At 46.2% G+C, this 22,938-nt stretch overlaps 1 protein-coding gene across 1 annotated transcript in view; it reads left to right on the top strand.

The window, feature by feature from the left end:
* The window catches only part of LOC119169619 (uncharacterized), a 39,409-nt gene extending 23,135 nt beyond the window's left edge, over nt 1-16,274 (top strand). The window contains exons 10-16 of the mRNA XM_075887179.1: nt 350-423; nt 2,083-2,265; nt 2,885-2,961; nt 5,136-5,289; nt 8,018-8,142; nt 13,896-14,184; nt 16,045-16,274. Coding sequence (XP_075743294.1) covers nt 350-423; nt 2,083-2,265; nt 2,885-2,961; nt 5,136-5,289; nt 8,018-8,142; nt 13,896-14,184; nt 16,045-16,179 — 1,037 coding nt within the window. The 3' untranslated portion in view covers nt 16,180-16,274. The remainder of the gene's footprint in view (nt 1-349; nt 424-2,082; nt 2,266-2,884; nt 2,962-5,135; nt 5,290-8,017; nt 8,143-13,895; nt 14,185-16,044) is intronic.
* The last annotated feature ends 6,664 nt before the right edge of the window (nt 16,275-22,938 follow it).

Below are 22,938 nucleotides of genomic sequence, written 5' to 3'. Positions count from 1 at the left end.
GTCTAAGGTCAGTTATTGCCTACTAGCCCAAATTTTTTCCTTGTATAGTCTGTATCTCGGGCTGGAATCAGTTGTCCAGTGTTTTACCACTGGACAACTGATGGGGCATCCAGTAGATGGTGCATTATTGAAATTTGGCCTCATTATTATTTAACATTTCAACTTATTTAACTCGTGGAGACACCCTAAGTTTTCCATCATGTTTGTGCATTCTGCTAGCATCATTGACTAATGAAAGCTGCTGTACCTCTCCGCCATCTGATGCCGCTGACATTGTTTTAAGTCTTGGTGATAATGATTTGTGCTTTCGAAGCTGCTCTTGCTACATTGCTGTACTTTGGCTGTCCAGTGTTCATGAGTCCAGAAAATGTTGAAGGAAAGAAGTTCCTCACATCACTGGCAACAATGGTCAGCATACTCCAGGTGAGAACAAAGGCCCCTGCATCGTTAAAGTAAACTTAAGAGTCAATCAGTTATCTTTTTATTCAGCACTTTGCCTTTTTTGGACACTACGTAGGCTTTTTTGGTAGCCATTCACATCTCAGGAGGTAAATTGACAAACAATTTCAGCACGGGGAATCAGCTCAAGCGCTTGTCGCACTTGATCACCCTTTCCCCATTACCGCTGGCATCCTCGACCATGATGGATGTCCAACTTACTCTGTAAGCTCTACATAACCGCTAATAATAAGCTGGTCATCAGCTCCATTCTATGTGAAATCATGCTGACAAATGGCCAATGTTACTTAAAATATATCCCCTATGAGGTTTGCCTTCATGCACATCATTCCTTTAATGTTGTCGATAGCTTTCTACAAGCTTTGCTGTTCACCTTAACTGTTTTATTTGCCATTCACATAAACAGTCCTTCATCCCAGATTTGGCAGATTCTCGATTATTCGCACTTTCAATTCTGGGGATACCAGAGTTTAACTTGAATTATCAGAACACTGAATTATTAATTGCAAGAAGGAGCTTAATTGTGTGTAAAATACCAGAAAAAGCACATGTGGCTGATTATTACATCTATTTTTCGCTGTCCTTGTGTATATTTTTTGCTACTTGTTTTGCTCATGGTTTTGACCACTGGAAATTACAGGCAGGGAATTGGCTTTTTTTTGCGGCTTTTTGTATAATAGAGTGTTCTCTCAGTAAATTTATATTCTATAAATGGAACTGCTACTATAATGAAATGACTGCTATCTTAATGATTGTTTTCATGTTCGCAGTCAGTACACTTCCACGCTGATGTAAGAGACAAATGGGTAGAATAGACGCCAGTGTGCCTACATTGAAATAGGTGTTGATCAGATGATTTATATGTAATACCCTGGTTATAAGAGACACTTCACATGAAAGACAGGAATTGCTGTATGGTGCATGACTCTTATAAAATGGTTAAACTGTACCTCTGTTTGCCTCTTAGTAAATGGAGCTCCTGTAAAATGAAATGGATTTTCTTGGTTCCTTCAAAGTTCCTTATAGTGAGTGTCCACTGTATATGAGCCTAAATGCTCAGTTGAAAAAAAACAAAACAAAGGCAGCTAGCTTTTCCAGGAAGTGGATAAGTAAGGATGAACAAAAAGTTAAATAAGCAGAATGGGCCAGTTGGTGAACGTTGAATGAACACCTTTTAAACTTGTTGAAAATTTAGCAGGCCAACCAAAGGTTTGAAATTCATTGGAATTAACCAAGAGTACAAAATAGCATCGGAGTTTAAATTATAGCATGTCCATTGTATTATAATTATGAACAAGTTGTATTAATGGTTGTTTTCTTCAACTGATTGTTGCTACTTGTGAAGCTGAGATTCATGTCATATGCACAGTTACAGTACTGAGTTGCTTTAACTGATCTTTGTCATTTGTGTATATAAAAAGGTATGTCATATAAAGTTTGAAATTGGTTGTGAAAAGTATGATCTGAACGTTGTTTTGGAGAACCTCTTGAACCTCTTTCTAGAACTGTATTATTATTTGAAGTAGAGATGAGATTGATGTCGTGTGCATAGTTACAGTGCCGAACCATGCTTCCTGTGGTAATCCATAAATGCTGGTGGTTTTCTGTTTTTTTTTTGTTCAGGAGAATCCACCTGCCGTAGATAAGTGGCTTATGAATTGTGTGGCAACGTGGAATGGTGATCATTACTGGGAGCAGATCCTGGCTCTTGTGTCCAACTTTTCACTGACCTCTCCTGACCACTTTTTCTCTTGCATCTGGGAGCCACTCATGCAGCTGTTCTTCTTCCAGAGCCTTGAAAAGCAGGTGGGGCAGTGGTTGTTGTTTGTAAGCTATTTAAGAAAGCTGAATTCCAGGCTCACTAACCACGGTTCGCTTTTAACCTTCAGAGCAAATAAAACGAGAACACTGTAAAAGCTCAAATCGATGTGTCGATGCCTTACTGAATCTTTATTGCACAAAGTGTCATCATCCAAAGAAAATAGGCATGTGCAATGGCGAATACAAAATGTGAAAGGAATGATAAGCTGCTTAACCCATCACATGGGGTAAAATTCCCAGGTGGTGGAAAGTTAATCTGAAGCCCACAACAATAGTATCTCTCCTAGGCCTGGTGCTGTTTAGGGAGGTTGGAACATTGCTAATGAAAGTATTAATCAATCATTTGTACTCCCATAATTGAAGGGTCATAATATTGTGTTGTTTCTTTGTTTCCACAAGGCTTTTGTAAACGAATTATATCGCCTTAGTAAGATGCAGGCAAGACTTTGCATAATGTCGGGAAACACTACCTGGTGGCTCAGAGATGCCTGGCTCAAAGTTCTTTGCTTTGCAAGTGTACTTTAACACGTGGCCATTACATAAGCTCTAGATAAAGTATCTCAGTGACTTAATAGCACTTGTCACGTATTGTGCTATCTTGCAGGTTAGCATATTTCGATGCCTCACCGAGCTGTGTCGTTTCTGGTGTCTGGTGGAGGTACCCCGCTCTCAAGGGTGCAGGTCTGTGCTCTCTCTGGTTCTGAAGCTTTCAAGGCGTGCTTGTGCAGCTATGCAGTGATTCTCTCTTTCATTTCATGCATAGTACTATCTCATTTTACCACCAAACGGTGGATCTCGTGAATGCATAGGACCACTTTTAGATTACGACAAACTACCGGTCGTGCTCAGGGTGTCGTTTCTTTGACGTAACTTCTCAGTTGTGAGGTGTAGCTAGGAAACAGTCATAGGGCGAACAGCACAGAAAAGTCTTTAACAAGTGCAGCCAACAAACATTTTTTACTCTGTAGCACTAGTCTCACACCTCGATATAACAAACCCGGTTATAACAAAATATTGGTCATAAGCAAAGTAAATGAAATAGTATCTGAAATATACATTTATAACGAAGTTTTGGCTATACCAAACTCTTTTTGTGTAAGTTGCAACTTTGTTATAATGAGTTCTGAGTGTATTCATAATAATTCACGAGATGTAGCATGCAATAGCTTTAGACTTTTTGTATTGCACTTCACATTTCATATCCCCTAATAGTTCTCTGTGATCGGACAAAAATCTTTCGGGTCATGCTATTTACACTTAGTTGTCATGTGATGCAATGAAGGCCACAAAAATGTGCTATTATATTACTATGCCAAATAAATATGAAACAGTTTAATAACTAGATGGTACACCATTCGAAACATGATAGTAGAAGGTCGTTGCCCACCAATTTGTTTAATCACAAGTTAAGGTCTCAGCTGGCACCCATACATTTCTATCCACGAAGGCCATTGCAAACAAGACAAGAGGTGGAAGAAACCACACAAGGCAGGTGCTCTTAGAGCCTGTGTTGTCATGCACTTCTTGCTGTCTCGTCTGGTTTGCACTGGCCGTAGTGGTTATGGTTAGTTATCCCGATTCGCTCCAATACATTTCTGGGGCAGCCAGACTTTCATTATTTCAATACTGCAATTTGCTTAACACAATAATTAAAACTTAGCTGGTCCATCTTGCACTTGCCTGACACCATTGGTTAGTGCAGTAATGGTTACCATAGCAGCTGCAGCATCCAACTTCACTGCTCTCGAGGCAAAGTGAATGTCATCTCTAATCGAAATGTTCTATTTTCGACCCGGCCCAGGAAAATTTTAATGTGAGGAGAGTGGATCGCAGTGAGTTCTTTCAGCATTCATCCGATCCTATCGCTTGCATTTCTGTGTGTTGTGTTTTTCTATAAAATTCATCAAAAAAAGATTTAAAAATTTATCTGAAGGGGTGGTCCGGTCTATGCAACGAAAACGAAAACTGTATTCCTAACAGCTCAGTTGTAGCAAGCAGCATCACAACAAGGGCACCGTGGATGGCACATTGTAGGAAACTTCACGGCGCATGCCAAGTTGCGGACTTAAGGGCAGCATGTGAATGATGACAGTGCCTTAAGCCAGATTATGACTGCACTTTCAGATAATCAGTTATCAGTTATTCAGCAAGCGGCAACAAGCTAATTGTGTGTCGTGTTCTTTGTATTTTCAGAGAAGTTAGCGCGTTGCAGGAGGGACTAGCAAAGTGGCCTGGCATGGACTACCATTTTGTTATTTCACTTTGAGGTATCATGTGATAGATGCAGGACAACAAATGCACTGTTGCCATCCAGAGAACTGTGCATCTTGTTTGTCATAGTGATAATAGTAATGATTGTGTATATTAAGTAAACCAACTTTCGTTCCACTAAACTTAAATTTACATCATTATGAAACGTAGGTGGAAAATTGATTTAATGAAGACACACTTCAATTTTATGCTATGGCCAGTTTCTCTGAAAGTGAAATGGATCAATTATTTGCTAATTTCCTTCTTGGGACTCCTAAAACGTGGGTCCATGTTTCATTCAAGGACGTCTCAAAACCGAAGCCAAATTTAGTAACAGGTAAGGCAAGTATCTAGCAGGCTGTGGGTAAGATTAAAGTCTGAAATCCTGTATTTCACTGTGTTTAAATGCTATGGCTGTCCAGCTGTATGTGTTACAGTGCAACACTAAAACTACCAATTGATTATATTGCCGTGCTGGAATTCTCTTTAGATTCCATGTTTTGATGAAATAATTTGACAGTCATTTGTAGTGTAATGTGTGCTGCATGGTCATTTGTCATTTCTTCTGGTAAGCTTGTCTGTAAAACTCTGTTGTCCTCTTGCAGGGATTTTGTGTTTGACAGGACCTACGGCGAGGGAACCGTGAAGGCATTAACACACCTTGTATCGGAACTTAACCGCATCGGCATGGCACTAGTGGAATTTCACCCGGACAGGCTCGTCGAGATTATGGTGCCCATCTTCGAGCTTTACCATATGGTGAGCCTGTGATCTGACATATCACTGCTCCTACACGAGGTCAAATCTTGTCCTATAGCTGTCGGTATCCGACTTGAGCAGTGCACGTAGTTGCAGTCGACGTCCGCAGTGCAAACACAACTTCTTCCACGTATTTTATTAAGGCTTCTAATGACTGCTGCTTCGTGAAAACTCGGTCTTTATTGTCAAGAGTACTGTAGCCTGTCAATGATTGTACATAGGGGTGACAATGGCAGGGTGGAAACGACAGTCTACCAGAAGCAATCTGACATTCAATCTCGTCATCGTCCTTTCAATCTCGTCACCTGGCTGAACACAAACAGTTTGTTGTCAGGACGATCGTGTCACTTGGTGATGTGGTGTGCTCTAACTATAGTTGCGGTGACATGAAGCATTATTCCAGAACATTTATTGATGACACCCAGGAGAGCATGCGAAAAGGAAGAAGGAGCATGTCGCGAAGAAAGCAGACACCCAGTGGGTCTATTCCTTACGTCCGAGGTACATCAGGCTTTGTTAGGATAGTCTTGCATCTGCTAGCCATAGAAACTATTTTCAAGCCTTATTGTACCTTGGGACACAAGTCCGCTAAGCCCTAAAACTATACACCTGCGAACGATATAAGCGGGGTCGTTTACAATGTACAATGTAAGGATTGCAGCGATACTTACATAGGCAAAACAGGATAGAAAAGAATAACAACACTCAAAGAACACAGAGGGGACATTGCTAATGCTACCTATGTCATGCATTCCAAGACGGAGCTTGTTGAACATTGCTGTACAGCAGGGTATACCTTCGACTTAACAATGTGACGATGCTTGTTTAGAAACAAAACTGAGAAAAAAAATTCCTGGAATTGTTGTTCATACGTTGCGATAAATCGGCTTGCAGCAACAACCGTGGCCTCTTACCAGTAATTAACATAAGGACTTATGTAACTGGCAGTGGAGCGGGCGACCTTCGCTCGTTTGTTGTCAGTGTATGCCACGTGTCACTGTCACGTGGTCGGGACATTCATGAAGGCAGCAGACGGTATGTTGAATATGAAACTTTTTATATGGCCAAACTTGTGGCCAGGAAACAGAAAGTCAGATTACAGCAACACAGTGGCACTGTTAGCAGCGAACAGAGCATCGGCTTTCTATCAAATGACAGGCCGTTACGCGTGTCGGCATTTAGTATACATGTGCCATCAAATATACCAGCGTTATCGCTAGCGGCCATGTAAATTTCAGAATAATCTTTAATGTCCGTGTTGTGCACGTAATCTTGACAAAACGATCCTATAGAACATTAAGCTTCTAGAACACTGAGTTGCAGTTTGCGCTGACCATTGCTGACAGTCTTTGTGGGCGTAAACCAAATACAGCAAGAGTGAAAACAAGAAGTGCGTGTGGCACTAGGGATGCTAACTGCATAGGTTGCAAAACATCTATGTAATTTTGGTATATTTTTGTGGAGTTTGTGTTGCAGTAAATCTTTTAGAATTACTGTACATGCTTGTGGTGTACATGGTTTTGCCTTCATAGCACCGTATATGGCTATGTGATACTTTCTCTCTCTTACCCTCTGCTCCCTTCTCTTTCTCACTTCTCTTTCTCGCAACCTTACTATGCCACACTTTTATGGCTGTGCTGCACAAGGTACTGCCTGCGTGATGCTATACATGGCTATGCTATGCCTTACCTTTCCAATCCTTGTCCACTGCCCCACTGCTCTGGGAAACGTGCACCGAGCCTGTGGTGCCACGGTGCGGGAGTGAACGAAAGGAATTGGCGTGCTCCGTGCAGCAGCTAACCCATGAGCACAGCCACATCAAATTGTTAGCAATGCTTCACAATGGCCTGTATGCATTTAATCTGTGTTGTAAACTGTGCCAATAACTATAAGAACTACGCACTTGGAGCAAAGTTGTTCAGTTATCCGCCCTGACTATGTTTGAGAAACTGGCATGAAGGCTAGTTATTGTACGCCACAGGAACCAAGTGACCCACGGACACTTCTGTGAAGTTCATGCTGTAGCTAGATTTGCTGTGAATTCACTGTCCTTGCAGTTTAACTCATATTCTTTTTTATAGTGCTGAAAGAACGTAAGGGCATCTGGCAAAGTTATCTTGAGTCTGCAGTCCACTATTCCTTGGCAGAAAGCTCAGACGCTGCTGCTGTTTTTCTGTATCGCAGTTCGTTTAGCAGTGCAGTTTGTAAACAGTACACTAAGGAAGAAGTCGTGCATACCTGGCAAAATGCGTTGTGGACTGTGAGATTTTAAGATTTATTGCCCATGTACTTAATAGCACTCTGAGGGCACGCCAGGCTGTGCCACGCTGTTCTATTGTACTGCGTGAAAGCTGAGTTATTATGTGCAACGCTGCCACGTGACAAACTTGCAGGAGGACTCATGCGGCTCGAATAACGTTTACGAACGGAGCTGAACTGCTGCACAGAGAACTTCGCGGTAATAACACACATTACTAAATGGAATAGGTGCAGTACGGCGACCGTGCGTTTCACTTGCGCTCATCGCAAGTGGTTGTCCGGCACGTCAGACACAATTGCCATCGTTTACTCAGCCATAAGTAAGTAAAATCACAAAAAATAATGTTTGCAAACATGATGGTGACGGCCTATGCTTCGAGCTTTTCGCTGACCAGCCGTTCGAATCTTGCTTTCAAAACACTCTGTCAACTTTTGCCTTCTGTCTTTTCCTCTTACCATTCTACTATAGAGACTGAATATGTTCAGGAAATCGGGAGTCGCACTCATGGGCCTGCCCGAGTGGCAGTTTATAATGCTTCCAGTCCTCTCACGCAATTCGCTTCTCATCGATGGACTCAGCAGAACCTGCTTAAGGTGAGTAGTTGGAAAGAGCCTGAAAAAAAAGTAATCTGCTGTGTAACAAGGCCGTGTTGTATTCGTAGAAACATAACTGTACTTGGGCACAACAAGGCCTTGCTGCATTCAAGAAGAATAAGTGTACTTTGATACACTCTTCATTGGCGAAAGGGCGGAATTTTTGTTTACAGCAAAAGTAGCAAGAGGTGGCAGCGTTACCACGTAGCCATATTCTCTTCCTCAGGTGTTTGACAGCTTTTCACTTACATGAGACTATCACCAGGTTGTGGTTGTTTATAGTGCTTGCTGTGAATTCAGTGTTCAATGCAATAAATGTTCTGTTGTATTCTCATTGATTGATATTGCCAGTAGCTCAACCAACCAATTGCAGTACGTAAGCTGTGAAGTCTGAAAGAAACAGGAGCCCTTTCCATTCTCACAACATAGTTGAAAGTTGGTGGTGCCACTCGTAATCATGCCATAATGTAGAACATGTCATGGCGGCAGGTAAGATGCTTTAAAAACCTAGAATAGCCTGTGATTGCATCTACAGCCTACAAGGAAGAGATAATATAAGTAAGTCGAGCCCGCTTATAACAAACCTGAGCATGACGCGGCATCCGTTCGCTGTATCCCAAAGTTCGTAGTAAATGAAACGCAGCTTTTAACAGAATTTGCGATTGAAAACAAACTTTTTTTGTCCCGAAAAGTCCGTGATGCATGTGTTTCGAAGAGCACAAGCGATAAGGGCGGTCTCGAGTTCATTAAACGGCAGGGTGCTTGTTCGCCGAGGCCCGTGGCATGAGCTGCATGAGGCACTGGATCCAAAGTTTCGTCGTTCTCGCAATCCGATTCCTCCAAATCGCTCTCGCCACGCACTTTATTCACAATACCCTAATCCGTCCACGGTTCCGCAGTGTCAGCATCATCATCATCGGCCGTAATTAAACCATCGCAACAGATGTCCCACCCGCTCTCCCAGGTCGGAGTCGACGACGCGCTGCCACAAATCGCCGCCGCAGTGGTCCTTTTCGGAAGCTTCAGGCTCAACATCGGGCCCGACGTCGACGAAGTCGGCCTCGCGAAAACAGTTTCGTACGCATGTAGCCATCACCGCCGCCCATGGAATGTTCAGCATCTCCACAGCTGAATACCGCGACGCCCGAAACGGCAAGTTGGCTGCCAGGTGGTCAACAGCTATGAGCAAGCGCTCCGCATTGCGGTACATGATGCGCGGATTATGCTGAAGCCAAGCCAAGTGGTCATACTTTTGACGTGTGAACGGCAGGAAAAAGCGTGCTAGTCCTCCCGTCGGCCATCATGACCACACACGCACACCAAGAGCAAGCAAGACGCGCACACACGACACACATGCCAGAACATGTAGAACAGCTCTGGGCTCGTTTCCAGTCACACGGGTTTCCAGTCACACGGAACACACGGGAAGGAGGCAGGTTGAGTAGCTTGCTTGAAAGGTTCGCGAAACTCGTGCGTAGAAAAAATGGCCCCGTGTCTGCATGTTAATCTGCGAATTTCGTCGAAGACGATAGTCTTGCATGGGGAGAGAATGAACAAAACATTTATTCGATGTTCTGTGCAAGAAAATCCGTGAAGGGTATTCCGGGGGCGCTGCGTTAGAGTGCCTCGAGCGTGCAGCTGAGGCAAACAAGCGCATCAGGTCATGTCACACGTGAGACATGAGCGCCATCTGGCAGTTTTATTGGAAAACAAAGCGCGAGGCTCTGAGATGGGTGTGTGCGCCCGTCTCAGAGGTGATAAGGTGTAGAACGCAAGGTGACGGGTAGGTGCCACCACCGTCTCGTCTTAGCAAAGAGTTGGAAACGCTCGCCTTTTCGTGCAAGCGTTACATGGCCAGCGCATCGTGATAAGCGCTACGGTCCTTAAAATAACTTATGTATGCCTTTTTTTAGTAAAAGACGCACGTGCAGAATACATGCTGTGATGAGTGAAGAAAACGACAACGACGGAAGTGCGGGGCAAGGCGCGTGTAATGTGCGCGTGAGTGTCAGTGAATCAGCTGATGACCTGTGGTGGCCCATAGAGGTGGCGTGCCACGATTGGGTCACGGGCGACCATCACGTGGCAGTGGGCTTTGTGGCTGGGGACGAGCCGAAGCAGCGGCAGACGGGAGACAGCGGGCTGAAGCGTCGGACGCAGGCGATGCAGGTTCCGGCCAGGGAACGCGGCCGTCCACGCTACTGCCGTCCACGCTACTGCCGTCCAACTACCAGCTGGGGCGGCGTTGCCGGCACGAGTACTGCATCTTGGGGCGCGGCCTGGCCTGCTGTTCTCTTCCTTGCCGAGGGCATCGCGGATCTCGGCGAGGCATCTCCACGGTCAGCCGTTCGACACAGCGATGAACGTGGCCTGGCTAATGGTCACGGTTGCGTCGAGCATCGCGTCTCGGCGCACGCTCTTCGCTGGACGGGCTGGCCATGCCCCGCATGGAGCATCGCGTCTCCGATGCGGGTTGACTGCTCCGTGGCCGCACCCATGCCATCAAGCGCCGGTGTCACCAGAGCGTCGCACTTCGGCAAGGGACGAGCGAGATGTTCTGCCGGGCGAGACGCGGGAGTGCGCACAGAGGAGCACGGAGCCGGGCGAGGTTCAGGGTGGCCGAGGATCCAGGTGCCAGGGGAGTTCTGGCTGAATCGAGGATCGCCGAGCGGTGCCGAGCCATACCGAGCGACGCGCCAGACTCGGACGTGGGCCGCGAGCTCATGAGCTGCAGTGTGCACCCGAGGGTACCTGGCGGTGCCCTGGCCAAGAAGAAGGAACGTGCGGAAAAGAGAGCTCGAGGGTTGAGGCCACGAAGGCAGAGGAAGCGGTGCGCCGCTCGAGAGGACGAGTTCCTGGCAGCGTTCCTGAGCCGGACGTGAGACCCGTACGTGTCGGCCAGGTCGAGCTCCGGTGTGTCTGTTCAAGGTCCAAGGCCGAGACCTGCCGAACGGCTCCTGCCTGGGTGCAGTGGCCAGCAGCAGGTTCGTTGGCGAGGCCTACCGGGTGTGGTCCTCGTGAGCCGTGGCCTGATCCTGGACCTCCGGAGTTGCGACCCTGACTGCTGGGTTGGCCGCAACGTCCGACTCAACGGCGCTGCACACGGTAGCGTATCCGTGCGTCACCAGCCGTTCCACCCATGCCATGAAATAAAAAGTTCATGTTAATCCTTTTTCGTCCGCTATCAACAAACATAGTGACGAACGTTCCTTAACCCACTACACATGCGTATTGTTATGGTGCCCCAGACATGTGCAATAATTGCTTTTTAATTGACATTTGCACAAGTATGAACGCTAAACCTTGAGCAACATTGGTGGGCGCTGCGTATGGGGTCGGCCGTTCAAGTATCTGGTGCCGTTAAGAGTGAACAAACAGACAACTGTACAGACAGACAGACCAAAATTTTTGTGTCGAAAGTCCCCAAAAAAGTCTTTAAATCTTGGGAAGAGTGCATGGCCGCCTGGATTGTTGCTCGCGGCGGTGTTTGAAGAATCGGCGGCCGTGTTCAAAAAATCGTTTTGTTGCATCGGCGGGTTTTCGTGGCCTCACGAACTTCATACTTCGCGATTCATTCCGCGCAAATTAATAGCTGTTTTCGCGCTTCCGCACACGCGCGGAAGGCTTGCTGAGTTGAGTGCAAAGTGAGCGAGAACAAGTCCTAAACACAAAACGCATCGCAAATTATAAGAGTCGGTGGGGTAGCATGCGCGTGTGCACTAGGCGCAGACTATTGGACACAGTCGGTGGCCGACGATGTTGGCAAATTGTCTGGTCACTCCAGGCTGGCGATGCCAACGACAGTACTAGCGATCCAAAACAGGGTAGATGGTTTACCGGTCTTCGAAACATCGGTGGCAGTGAGAAAACGCGGGTCTCGTCTGGCAATGCGGGGTGCTCAGAGTAGCGGGGGAACAAAGGACGAAGGGTTGCGGTACAAGAAGTGGTCGGGGAGAGTGGCAACTAGAGGGGCGCGGAGGCATGGTCGGCGTTTAACAATAAGGATGTATGTTCACCTCGCCGATGCCTGATCGGTGGTCGAAATTGGTTTCCCGGAAGTTAGCAGACCGCCATTTGGTTCGCTGTGACCGATCAGCGGCGCTTGGAGACATTCGTTGTAAGTGCGATTTTGTGCCATTGAACTAATGTATATTTTCACGGTCACGCGAAGGGAAAGTCTGCTTTAAATGGGGCCGTTATATGTGGGCTCGACTGTAATAAATTTTGTGCCCCAAACAATTGCTGTTGACACATCTGCCAACTTTTAATATTCTTTTCAAATGTCACCATTTTTAGAGCTCACATATAAAATCATCTTTGTTATTGCCGGTAGCTTTTATGTTAAGTTCAGTTACACTTTAAGAAAAGACTGATTTTGGAAAGATACAATTATGGATTATAGTGACGAATTTTGAAAGAGCCTAATTTTTCAGGCCAGTTCAGTTGAAGGGCCTGCGGGCAGCAGTGAACCCGTTTGTGATTGAAATGTATCACAGCAACTGAAGTAATTTAGGGGCGAAGCTCCTTAAGGCGTGGGCTGTGCTCCCCTGTATGTAGCCACCTCTCGTTTAGTTCTTGCAGTGTTCACTAGATGGCGGTGCTTGTAGCTGATGATGAAAAGATGCAAGATGTTATAAACTAGGCGGCGGTGCTTGTAGTTCATGGTGAAAGATGCGAGATTTCATAAAACAGGAATGATGTGACATAAGGCACGTGTCATTGGTGGAAGGCAATGGTTCGATTTAGTGTGGCAATGTACGCTAGGGGGAGCGTTGTAGTAAAATCGAAGATGCAAAGCGTACGTAGGATTCATGGTTTACCAAGTTTACCTCCGGAGCTTCACCCACTCATCATCATTCAATTCGTGGATATGGCAGCACATTTTTACTCCTTACTTGGACACTTTGGGAACGAACTTCATGAACCTGCATGTTAGTGGTTTGCTGATCATTCGAACAAGTCGGCCGGCATCCATGAGAGATAATTTAAATCGGGAGCCCCTGGTTTTTATCGCTTCACACAGAAGTCTGCCCAGAGTGATCACAAAGTATTGTAAAACCAACCAAACTAAATTTATTAAGATGCAAAACAAAGAAAGAGCAGTATTTCTCAGCAGATTAGATTTGGAATGCTGTGCTGGAGCTCTTGGGCAAGTTACAAATGGTGCTCATTGGGTCACAATGGAAGAAAGGAAAGCATATGAAAATAATTGATTGTTCTTGTTAAATTAACCTTAGTCTCGCACAAAGAACACGTCAAGGGAGACCCTGATCACTTTCACTTTTAATTGTGTTAAATTAACCATTGAAATAAGCATGTTTTGGAGCATAAATAGCATTCTATATTCTGGCATTAGGTTTCACTGCTCACACGAATGCATGATGGCATTTGTTTCTGGCATATCATCGACTGATGAATTAGTTTTATTTACTGTTAAAAGCTCCATGAACTTAATCAACAAAATCACCTGCCGCAAACTCGTTGTAGCACTTAATTTGTGATAACGAGTCTAGAGGTAACTTCTTTAGGTTCTGCCTGCACAGTGGCGGCATTGTTTGTACATTGCAGAGCCCGACAATCAATTGGAACTCTGCTTAACTTTACCAATTTCATAGCCCACCTCGTGTTTGAATTAACCCGCTTTTACAGTATACTTAGTTCATTGCTCATTCATATATAGTAATTTACAACTTTGTAAATTAGCAGGTCTATGTTAATCTCCTATTTCTTTTGTTTTTATGTTTTTCTGGCAGCCTGCTGGAGTTTATGGAAGACGCAAGAGAGTGTTTTGAGCAGCCTTGGTTGAAGGCAATGACCAACGAGTTCCACGACCAAGTGAGCTGGCTCGGCTTGGCACTCGCTGGTGAATGGAAGCGTGCATGTGCCGTTGGCCCGAAGTTGTCACCAAAAGTCTTGGAAGCATTGGGCATTTCTCTGAGCGACACTTACTGTCCCGTGGCGCTGTGGTGGCAACCTACTGTCAAGGACGCTGTTGCAAAACTTTGTCAAACTCACAACATCGAGCCTCACGAGATTGCCCAGGTAGGTGACATAGCCAGCCCATGTGCTGCATTAACAACTGTTTGTGAACAGCCCTGGACATCATTATGGCATTTCCGGGGACAAGGTAAGCCCAGCTAGCCACTTGACCGTGCAAAATTGTGTTGTGGGCGCCGTGTGCGAGACCGGGTGCATCACTGATAGCTCACACACATGAAGTCGTAGGCACGGAGGAGAAAATCAAAGGTAGCGCAAGTGCAAGGCATGCTGCAACAACCAGCCAACACAAACTCGTCATGTACGTTTGTTTGCATAGATGTCGGTGTCGCGAGGGGCTCCACATCTTGTTCAGTCATGCGGCGTGCATTTTAAAATTGATTTTAAATACGTTCTAGGCTATATCTGCCTTTTTATGGTGTGCATGTGTGCATGCACTTGACAAGAGCACATTATCATACCACACTATTGAAAGATTAACCGCAGCAGCTCAAGGTTGATAAACACAACTATGCAGTACATAATGCCTTCTTCGTTTGCCTGTGCTTACCGTATTTACTCGTTTCTACCGCGCCCTCGATTGTAATGAGCACCCGATTTCCACCGCGAAAAAGAAAAAAAACGTAAGACATCGATTGCAACGCGCACCCATTTTTCTCGCTGGCCCGCACGATCACACCACTCGAAAAAACGACTCCTTTTGGGAGCGTCTTCAATTTAAATACGAGGTACGGGCGAAGCTTGTGTCCATCTGGCGTGTAACAGAGCATTGCCGTCACTGTAGTTTTACCGTGGACCGATGTCAGCACGCGAACTTGCTTCTCCCCCTTCTTCTCGACGGTTGTGGTGCCAGGCATGTCGAAGTAAAGAGGCGTCTGATCGGCATTCCCGATTTGCCCAAGCAGGTAGCCGTTGTTGCGCCGCAAGTTTAGGATGAACGTCTGAAAACTGTGAAGCTTTTCATCGTACTCCTCCGCAAAACTTTTCGCATATGCATGTTCCCCTTCGGAGGGAAAAGCTTTTACTCTTCATAAAGTTAGTTAGCCAGCACCTGCTCGCTTTAAACTGGCTCCGCATTAGACCGTTTTCTATGACTAATTGCATAGCTGCACTTGGAGCAGTTCTGTCGTCACGGGCCGCTGTGCCACTCGTTGCTCAAGCACATACTCGCCAAGCAGCTCTTTAATTTGCGGAAACCGACCCTGCTGTGGTCCACTGAAGCCTTTGCGTGAAGCTTTGCTGTCGACAATCTTCTGCTTTTGTTTCCGCCGGTCCCGCAAGCACGTTTCGGGAACTCCGAACGACCACGATGCGGCCCGATTTCCGTCCGTTTCTGCACACGCGATGACTTTTCTTTTAAAAGCGGCATCGTGGTGCACTCAAGTTTTTGGAGTCGGCCCTTCCACACCGTCGATGCTAATGCACTACTAGATGACGAACTCCTCAGCACACGTACGAAGTGCCACACACGGGAAACACATAGGCAGAAATGGCCGACGCGCCATGCCCACACACATAGGGGGCGGCCATTTTGGATTTGCCGATGGCAATAGATTGACCGTAATTTTTTCGTTCGTACTCGATTCTAACGCGCATGCGGTTTATGAACGCGCTTAACCGGAAAAAAGGTGCGTGTTAGATTCGAGTAATTACGGTAATCCCTATCACACTTGCCACTGTTTATGGCATGTGTTGCATGTATGACCTCTATAGCGCTGTTCATTCTAAAAAAATATCATTGTAAAAATATTTCACAGCGTTGTCTGTGTTACCATTTCATTATTCTCTGATTGGCGAGATTCTAAACATTCTTTGTTGCCCTGAAGAAAATGGGTATCATAAAGATTTGTTTTCAATCACTTCGAGTGTTACATTCTTCATGTTGTTCATCTTAATTTGTTACAGAGTGCTGACACATGGTCCGCCTTTCTCGACATCTTGGCTGCCAGCCAACCACACACGACAGAGCTTATGCGGCAAACAGCCGTGCTGACTGAACCATCTAGGTTTTCCATGGTGTCGAGGACATTCACAGCCTGATTTGATCTCTTCAAGTTTTAATATTTATTGCACATTGCAGAAGTGAACAAAGATAGTTTTGTTCCATCATTAAAATTTCCAGTTGATAGTTGGCACTGGCCTTCCCTTGCCATCATACATGGTGTGCTGTTATTACTGACGAATATTTTTCAATGCACTGATGGATTACGTGAATTATACACCGCTGTAGGCGTGATGATTGAGTGACCTCAATATTGCAGTGGATTGCCTCACGAATCGATCGAGAAACTTTGTTGAGTCTGTCGAGGCAAGTTTTGACGTCTCCTCATAGGAGGCCTAGGCCCGGCCACCTGAACCTGCTGATTTCTTATAATAAAGTTTATTCCTCCTCCTGTCGAAACGTGGCGGTGTTACAAGGGCCTGTCGTGCGCTTTATCGGCTTTCTTTCGACCCCATGAGCACTCTGGAAACTACACTGGGAGGGATGGCATGGGTGAAATGAGTCAAGTCAGCACACATAGGCCTGTGCAGGGTTCCCCTTTGAAAGGGGGGGGGGGTAAATGCTTTTTGCAATGCTCTCCCCCTGAAATATGAGTGAAACTTTGGGCCCTTCCCTTTAGAGTGACTAAGGAAGGCAGTTGCCCGCCGTGCCCTCCCCTGTGTGCACGCCCATGTCAGCACTTGTCATCAGCTCGAACGTATGTGATGAAACGCAATTGCTTTCTCCCGTTGGTTACTGTTGCACGAGTGTGGCTCATTGTGTAATTCTAGGCTCAACAGAGGGTGGGACCAATACGTGGTGACCCCTCGTCGCAAGATGCGCATCTGATGCAGATGCCGCTCTTGATTTCAGTCGGCTATTGGACGAGAGCATGCCGTCTGTTCGACGTCGAACAGCGGTTGCCGGCCGCTCCGAAGAGGGTGTGCGCTGGAATCTGTATGAAAAAACGGGCGGCTGAGAAAATGACCCCAGGCTTCGCTTTGAAACTCCCTCTGCCGCACGCGGCTGCCAATGTTATTTGACTGAGATAGGCATAACAGTGTCTGCTATCTGCAAGATGTGTTTTCTCACGAAGCACAAGTTGTGGCTCATGAGTCATAAACTTATATTAAATGAGCAAACCTCGTCACTATGCGTCTGTTGGAAAAGCGGCATAACGCTACAAACTCAACAAATACACCGTAGGCACCAAGTTCTAATCTCGCGATGCCAATGAACATTTTGAAACTATAACTATGACAGCGAACAAACAGCTGCCGACACTCACGGCGGCAGATTAAACGAATGATTCGTCCAAGTGTTTATCGACGTATACATGGACATCTACGAATCGATCTGCTACTGAGCGATAGCAAGCGCACACAGCTACACTGACACATGGCTCCTTGCTGCCGCGTAGAGCCGATCTCTATATAGGTGCGTAGCTACTGGCATAATGTGCTCAGGCTGTCTTCGCTGTCTGCATGGACATTTGCTCTACTTTCTGGGCGGGTTTTCCCGTGGTTTGTTTCTTTTTTCCCCCTTTTGCACATTCTTCCAAACAGCAGAAGTTAACTAAGGGTGCGTGCGCCCCCTCTAGACCAAGCATATTCAGAACAGCGCATCTGTTCCAAGCCTACCTGCCCACCTGAAGGAACTCACTTGTCATCCCCCTCCCCCTCCTGATGAAAATATTCTCGTGCTACCCCTGCTTCTTCGGCCACTTCGAGCTTTCGTCTCTACTCGACTTCTTCTTCATCCGTCGTTCCCACCTCTCCACCGATGGCGCTGAGTCATGCTGAGTCGGGAAAACTGCAGGAGTTGCAGGAGATAGCACCATTTTTTTATCCTCCGCCGCCATTTTTTTTGCGCTAACCGCGCACCTTACGCGGCACATGCAGTGCCGCACGACGAGGTGGAAGTGAACGGCGCCGTATTTGATTTGGGTTGTCATCTGAAAAGCATGCAGTACGCTTTCAAAAGAGTAACGCCACATGTTCTGTGTGCGCTGCTAAGCTGAACATCAGGGGGCGCATTCTGAAGTTCTTGAGGGAGGCAGAGGGGGAAAATGCTGGACGCCGTTTATGAATGTTTGCGCATGTGATTTCATATGTCCACGTGTGTGTGCACACCTAAAAAAAAATTAGTTGAAATCCCCATACTAGTCCCCTGGCGATGCCGCTGCTTGCTGATGGTGCTTATTGTCATGGTGTCGTCGGAGGTAAGTGTGGTGCACTCAACGCGGCTTGAGTAGCGGCAGACATGATCCAAGCCTTCTTGCTTTTCGGATGCTAATGCGTAAATGTATCAAATGCAAAGCATTTCTCACTGAACTTCGGTGACTTTGAGTGCACCTATCTATCTATCTATCTATCTATCTATCTATCTATCTATCTATCTATCTATCTATCTATCTATCTATCTATCTATCTATCTGTCTGTCTGTCTGTCTGTCTGTCTGTCTGTCTGTCTGTCTGTCTGTCTGTCTGTCTGTCTGTCTGTCTGTCTGTCTGTCTGTCTGTCTGTCTGTCTGTCTCTGTCTGTCTGTCATCTATCTGCCTCTGGCTTTTAGCTCTCCTGACCGTTTACATAATGGTATCGATAACAAACTTGGTATGGCATTACGTGACTGTATGAAGAACATATTTGACTAGTCATAACATGTATATCATAGATGTCATGATTTACATTTCATGATCCTGCAGTCATAGGCGTACCAGCCGGGGGGGGGGGGGGGGGGGCGGGCAAGTTGGGCGCGAGCCCCCACTGAGAAAATATGGGGGGCTGAGCCCCACCACTTTCGACAGTGGTCACTCTTGGCTGCACGTTGGGGAAACCAAGAAATAGAGTGTAGTTTTTCAATCCAGCACTAATTACTCAATTATGTTTCTACGGGAGAATGAAATTGTTACGAGGCTGTGTTACAATATAGTAATATTTTGCCGATATTCCCGCTTTGGTTTCTTTCACACACACACACACACACACACACACACATATATATATATATATATATATATATATATATATATGGTTGATGAGTAAAGTAAGCTTGCCTCCCCCCCCCCCCCCCCAACTTCCACTTGCGAAAAAGTTGGTACGCCACTCTTGCCGTGGTTTCGTTCACACGGCATGTTGCAAAACTGGTATTGTATGACATCATTGCATGGTGAACACAAGTGACAGACCCTGACCTAAAAATTATGACATGTGTGTCATGTAACAACATGACTACGTTCTACGCTCATGATGCGCTTGCGGCCATTTCACTAGCGTTACATATACCAAATTCGGTATTACGGGACATGAATAGATGGCGAAGGTATGATACTGGTGGAAACATGATAAACATGAGATGCGTGTCATGTAACAGCATGACTACATGATGCGCTCATGTCCGTTTCGCTAGCTTGACATGTACCAAAGTCGGTATTACGCGACGCCAATGGATGACCAAGGTATGTGACTAGTGCAAACATGACAATCATGAGATGCGTGTCATGTGAGAACATGACTGCACGCCACTGTCAAGACGCCAATACATTTTGACGTGACGCGGTGCGCCTGCTCGCCGACGTTCATTTTGTCCCGTCACGCCGGCGTTGCCACGCCAGGCGCCGGTCCTGCCATACATAGAGTTACCCAAAATTAACTAGAGGGCACTCTGGCGCTGCGATCGTTCAGCGACCATGGGAATGATTGGTAGTACACACATTTGCCTAAGCTTCGTACTTAAGGGCGGCGAATCAGACTTGCGGCATCGTTTATTGCTGTGTTTCAGTTTTGTTTTGAAATAAAAAACAAACCCTTTTCAACTTAGTGACTTGATTCGAAATGGAAAGCTTAAAAGAAAAACGTTGTGAAGTGCAAACGGTGAACATTTGCTAATTTAAGTTTTCACAAAAAAACAGCTTCAAGCCACACGGACACACACGGAGCCAGAAGCAGGCCAGAAACACAAAAATTAGACAAATGTGTGTACTACCCATCATTCCCATGCTCCCTGAAGCGCCGTGTGTTGCAAACGTGCAGCTCCCATAGACACTAGCGCCAGAGTTCTCTCTAGTGTATATTGAGAAACTCTATGCTGCCTTATACTCGCAGGCGCGCGCCGCGCTGCTTTGACGCATGCGCATTTCAGCGCGTCTGGCGTCCCTCCGCCACGGAATGTGGGAGACGCAGTGTTGTCTGGGTAACGCATCGGCGCGAAATGCAGCATGTCGCATTTCGCGGTGGTTGCCGTCGGACGATGGTCGCGCCTGGCGTCAGTGCTCGCGTTTTGCTAACGTATAGCGTCGCTGCCCCCCGGTGTGCGCGCGCGTCAACGCAACATTGGAGTATATTGGGCTCTTCATGATGCGCTCGCGGCCGTTTCGCTAGCTCCACATATACCAAATTTGGTGCTACGTGACGTCAATGTATGACGAAATGTATGACTGGTGCAAATATGATAATCCTGACAAGCTTGTCATGTAGGAGCATGACAACATACCACGATCATTGCGTGCTCGCGGCCTATTTGCTAGCTACACATATACTAAATTTGGTATCACGGGACTTGAATAGATGGCGAAGATAAACGACACATCAAAACATGATATTCATGACACGGAAGTCATGTATGGCATCAGTTACCTCCACCTCGTAACGTTGTGCTGATTTCAAAGTGATATATCAACATTTCTCTCTCGTGCTTCTCATATCATCGATTCCTACGTTACGTGGAATCTGCCCTTTTTTTTTTTTTTTCAAATCGCACTCGCGTTGAAGTCGTAATAATTGGTTGGCAGATCTCGGAACGCATATATTGAAAGGCTTCATTTTTGATCAGCTCATTGGCGCGTCAGAGACACCGCAAGTTCACGTTTGCGCGAAGAAAAATCGTGAAATGCTGTCAGCATAAATAGATTCGCGTGACGCATTCTCATACAGCGTCAGTGGCAGGGTCACCTACTTGCGCACCCCGTCTCGCGATTCCATTCAAACAGTTGTCAATGACACGTACAACTCCGACGAAGATTATCATATTTGTGAGTCGTGACTTTTGCATCCAACTTTTCAGCTGCATGGTGCTCAAACATTAGTTCTTTTTACGCTAGAGGCTGAATGCAGCAAACTTACCATCTTAGAAACAGTGCAGCCTTGATTTCATTGCTACTGATATTCTACCCTCGAACGCAATAAAATTTCTCAGCCGAGGCCCCCCGGCCGTCGTCTTCTCCCTCTTTTACTACTCTGCCCGTTTGATTCTGTCTGCGCAGTTTGTAGCTCTAAAACATGCTAAAAGGATGAATGTCGTGGCGAATTCTGCTTATCACCTTGGCACGCCATTTCGTCCAATCGTCACAGCACCGGGGCCATCTGCCGAACTCGAACTCCCGTATTCACTAACTCTTCTCGACTCGAATTCCGTGCTTCACTGCGATGTTACAATGACGCGGCGCTTCCCAAGAATCGCTGCAGATTATCGCTGCATGGCCTCCGATATGGCTGATACGTAGTGACTTGCTCTGCCCAGAGACGGCGCTCCCATCGTCTTCTTCAATTCAAAGTTATACGCGTTCACGGAAGGGACGTCTAGTATACGGGGGTAAGATATGCTATCATTGAAGAGAGAAAGTAAGCTCGCCTTTACGCTTTGCCTGCGACGCTCAAGAACATCGCCTGATGCGACCACACGAGAGAGGAGCGCCGGACCTAGCAAGACAAAGCAAGTTCATAGCAGTTCTTCCTCTGACGTTAAGGAGGGCAGTTTTCAGAAGATAACACTTGGCTCTCTGGCGATGTCTGACTTCTATCAGTGTGGTGGCCTCTCATTTAATTGTGAGTATGCTTTATACTTGATTCGACTTCTCAAGTCGCTGATTACGCAGTCGTACTGTTAAGTAGGAAACGCCGTTACTCGACTAATATAATAGGTGTGCGAGTTACTGGAAATAATACTCTTGCGATTAATCATGGTGGTCAAGGTGAACTTCACAGGAAGTCGCCTTGAGCTTCGTGTGTAGCGCCTTTGCAGCAATTAGACTACGTGGTTCCCTTCAGAAAAAGCCAGGCTTACGTGGAAAGAAGGCACTGTCCAGAAAATACCTTATAATAATTGACGATTAGGGTGTTGTACAGCCGGAGGGTCTGTAGCCCGAGATTTGCAGGCAATTGCCCCGCCCTGTTTCCTCTTTGCTAGATGTATTGAACTAATGCAATTTTTTTTTTGCTTTTAATGAGATGAAAGCTACGTTTCGACGGAAGCCGGGCAAAACGCGGAACACTGTGTATCCCTGGCGCCTAAGACGCATTTTTATAGCCTGAGGATCCAGCGTCAAGCTTTAAATATGATCAACATTTGGAAGTGGACTAAACGTTCGTGTCTGCATACGTGTCTACGAAAAAATACCGGGCGTTAACGTGAACAGATAAAACAACTAACCACGTGCGCGTGCCCACACACTATAAAACGTTTTCTAAAGGAACTGCGCAGTCACCCCTAAAGTGGCTCTTCGCTCCTCCGAAAGCCGAAATGTGCGCAAAAGATTGCTTACGGCACGGCAAGAAGGGGCACTTTACTCCTTGTGGAGTAAAAAGACCATTTTTTATGGTAACTGCAGGATTGTTCACGCCGTGTGCAAACGACCCATCAGTGCCTACAGATGCCTGTTTCCTTTCAGACGGTGCCGTAGTGCATTGTGGTGTAGTGGCTATAGTGTACGCGCATGCTAACGGAGTGGTTGTGAGTTCGAATCCACTGTGTTTGCTGTAAATTTCCCGAAATGTATTTCTGAATGTGGGGATCGCACATCGATTGTACAACTAATAAAATG

This window comes from Rhipicephalus microplus, chromosome 2, assembly GCF_043290135.1.
Source record: "Rhipicephalus microplus isolate Deutch F79 chromosome 2, USDA_Rmic, whole genome shotgun sequence".
NCBI classification, from domain to species: Eukaryota; Metazoa; Arthropoda; class Arachnida; order Ixodida; family Ixodidae; genus Rhipicephalus; species Rhipicephalus microplus.
Note: the sequence above shows the minus strand (reverse complement) of the source record. Positions and strands in the feature narration are given on the sequence as shown.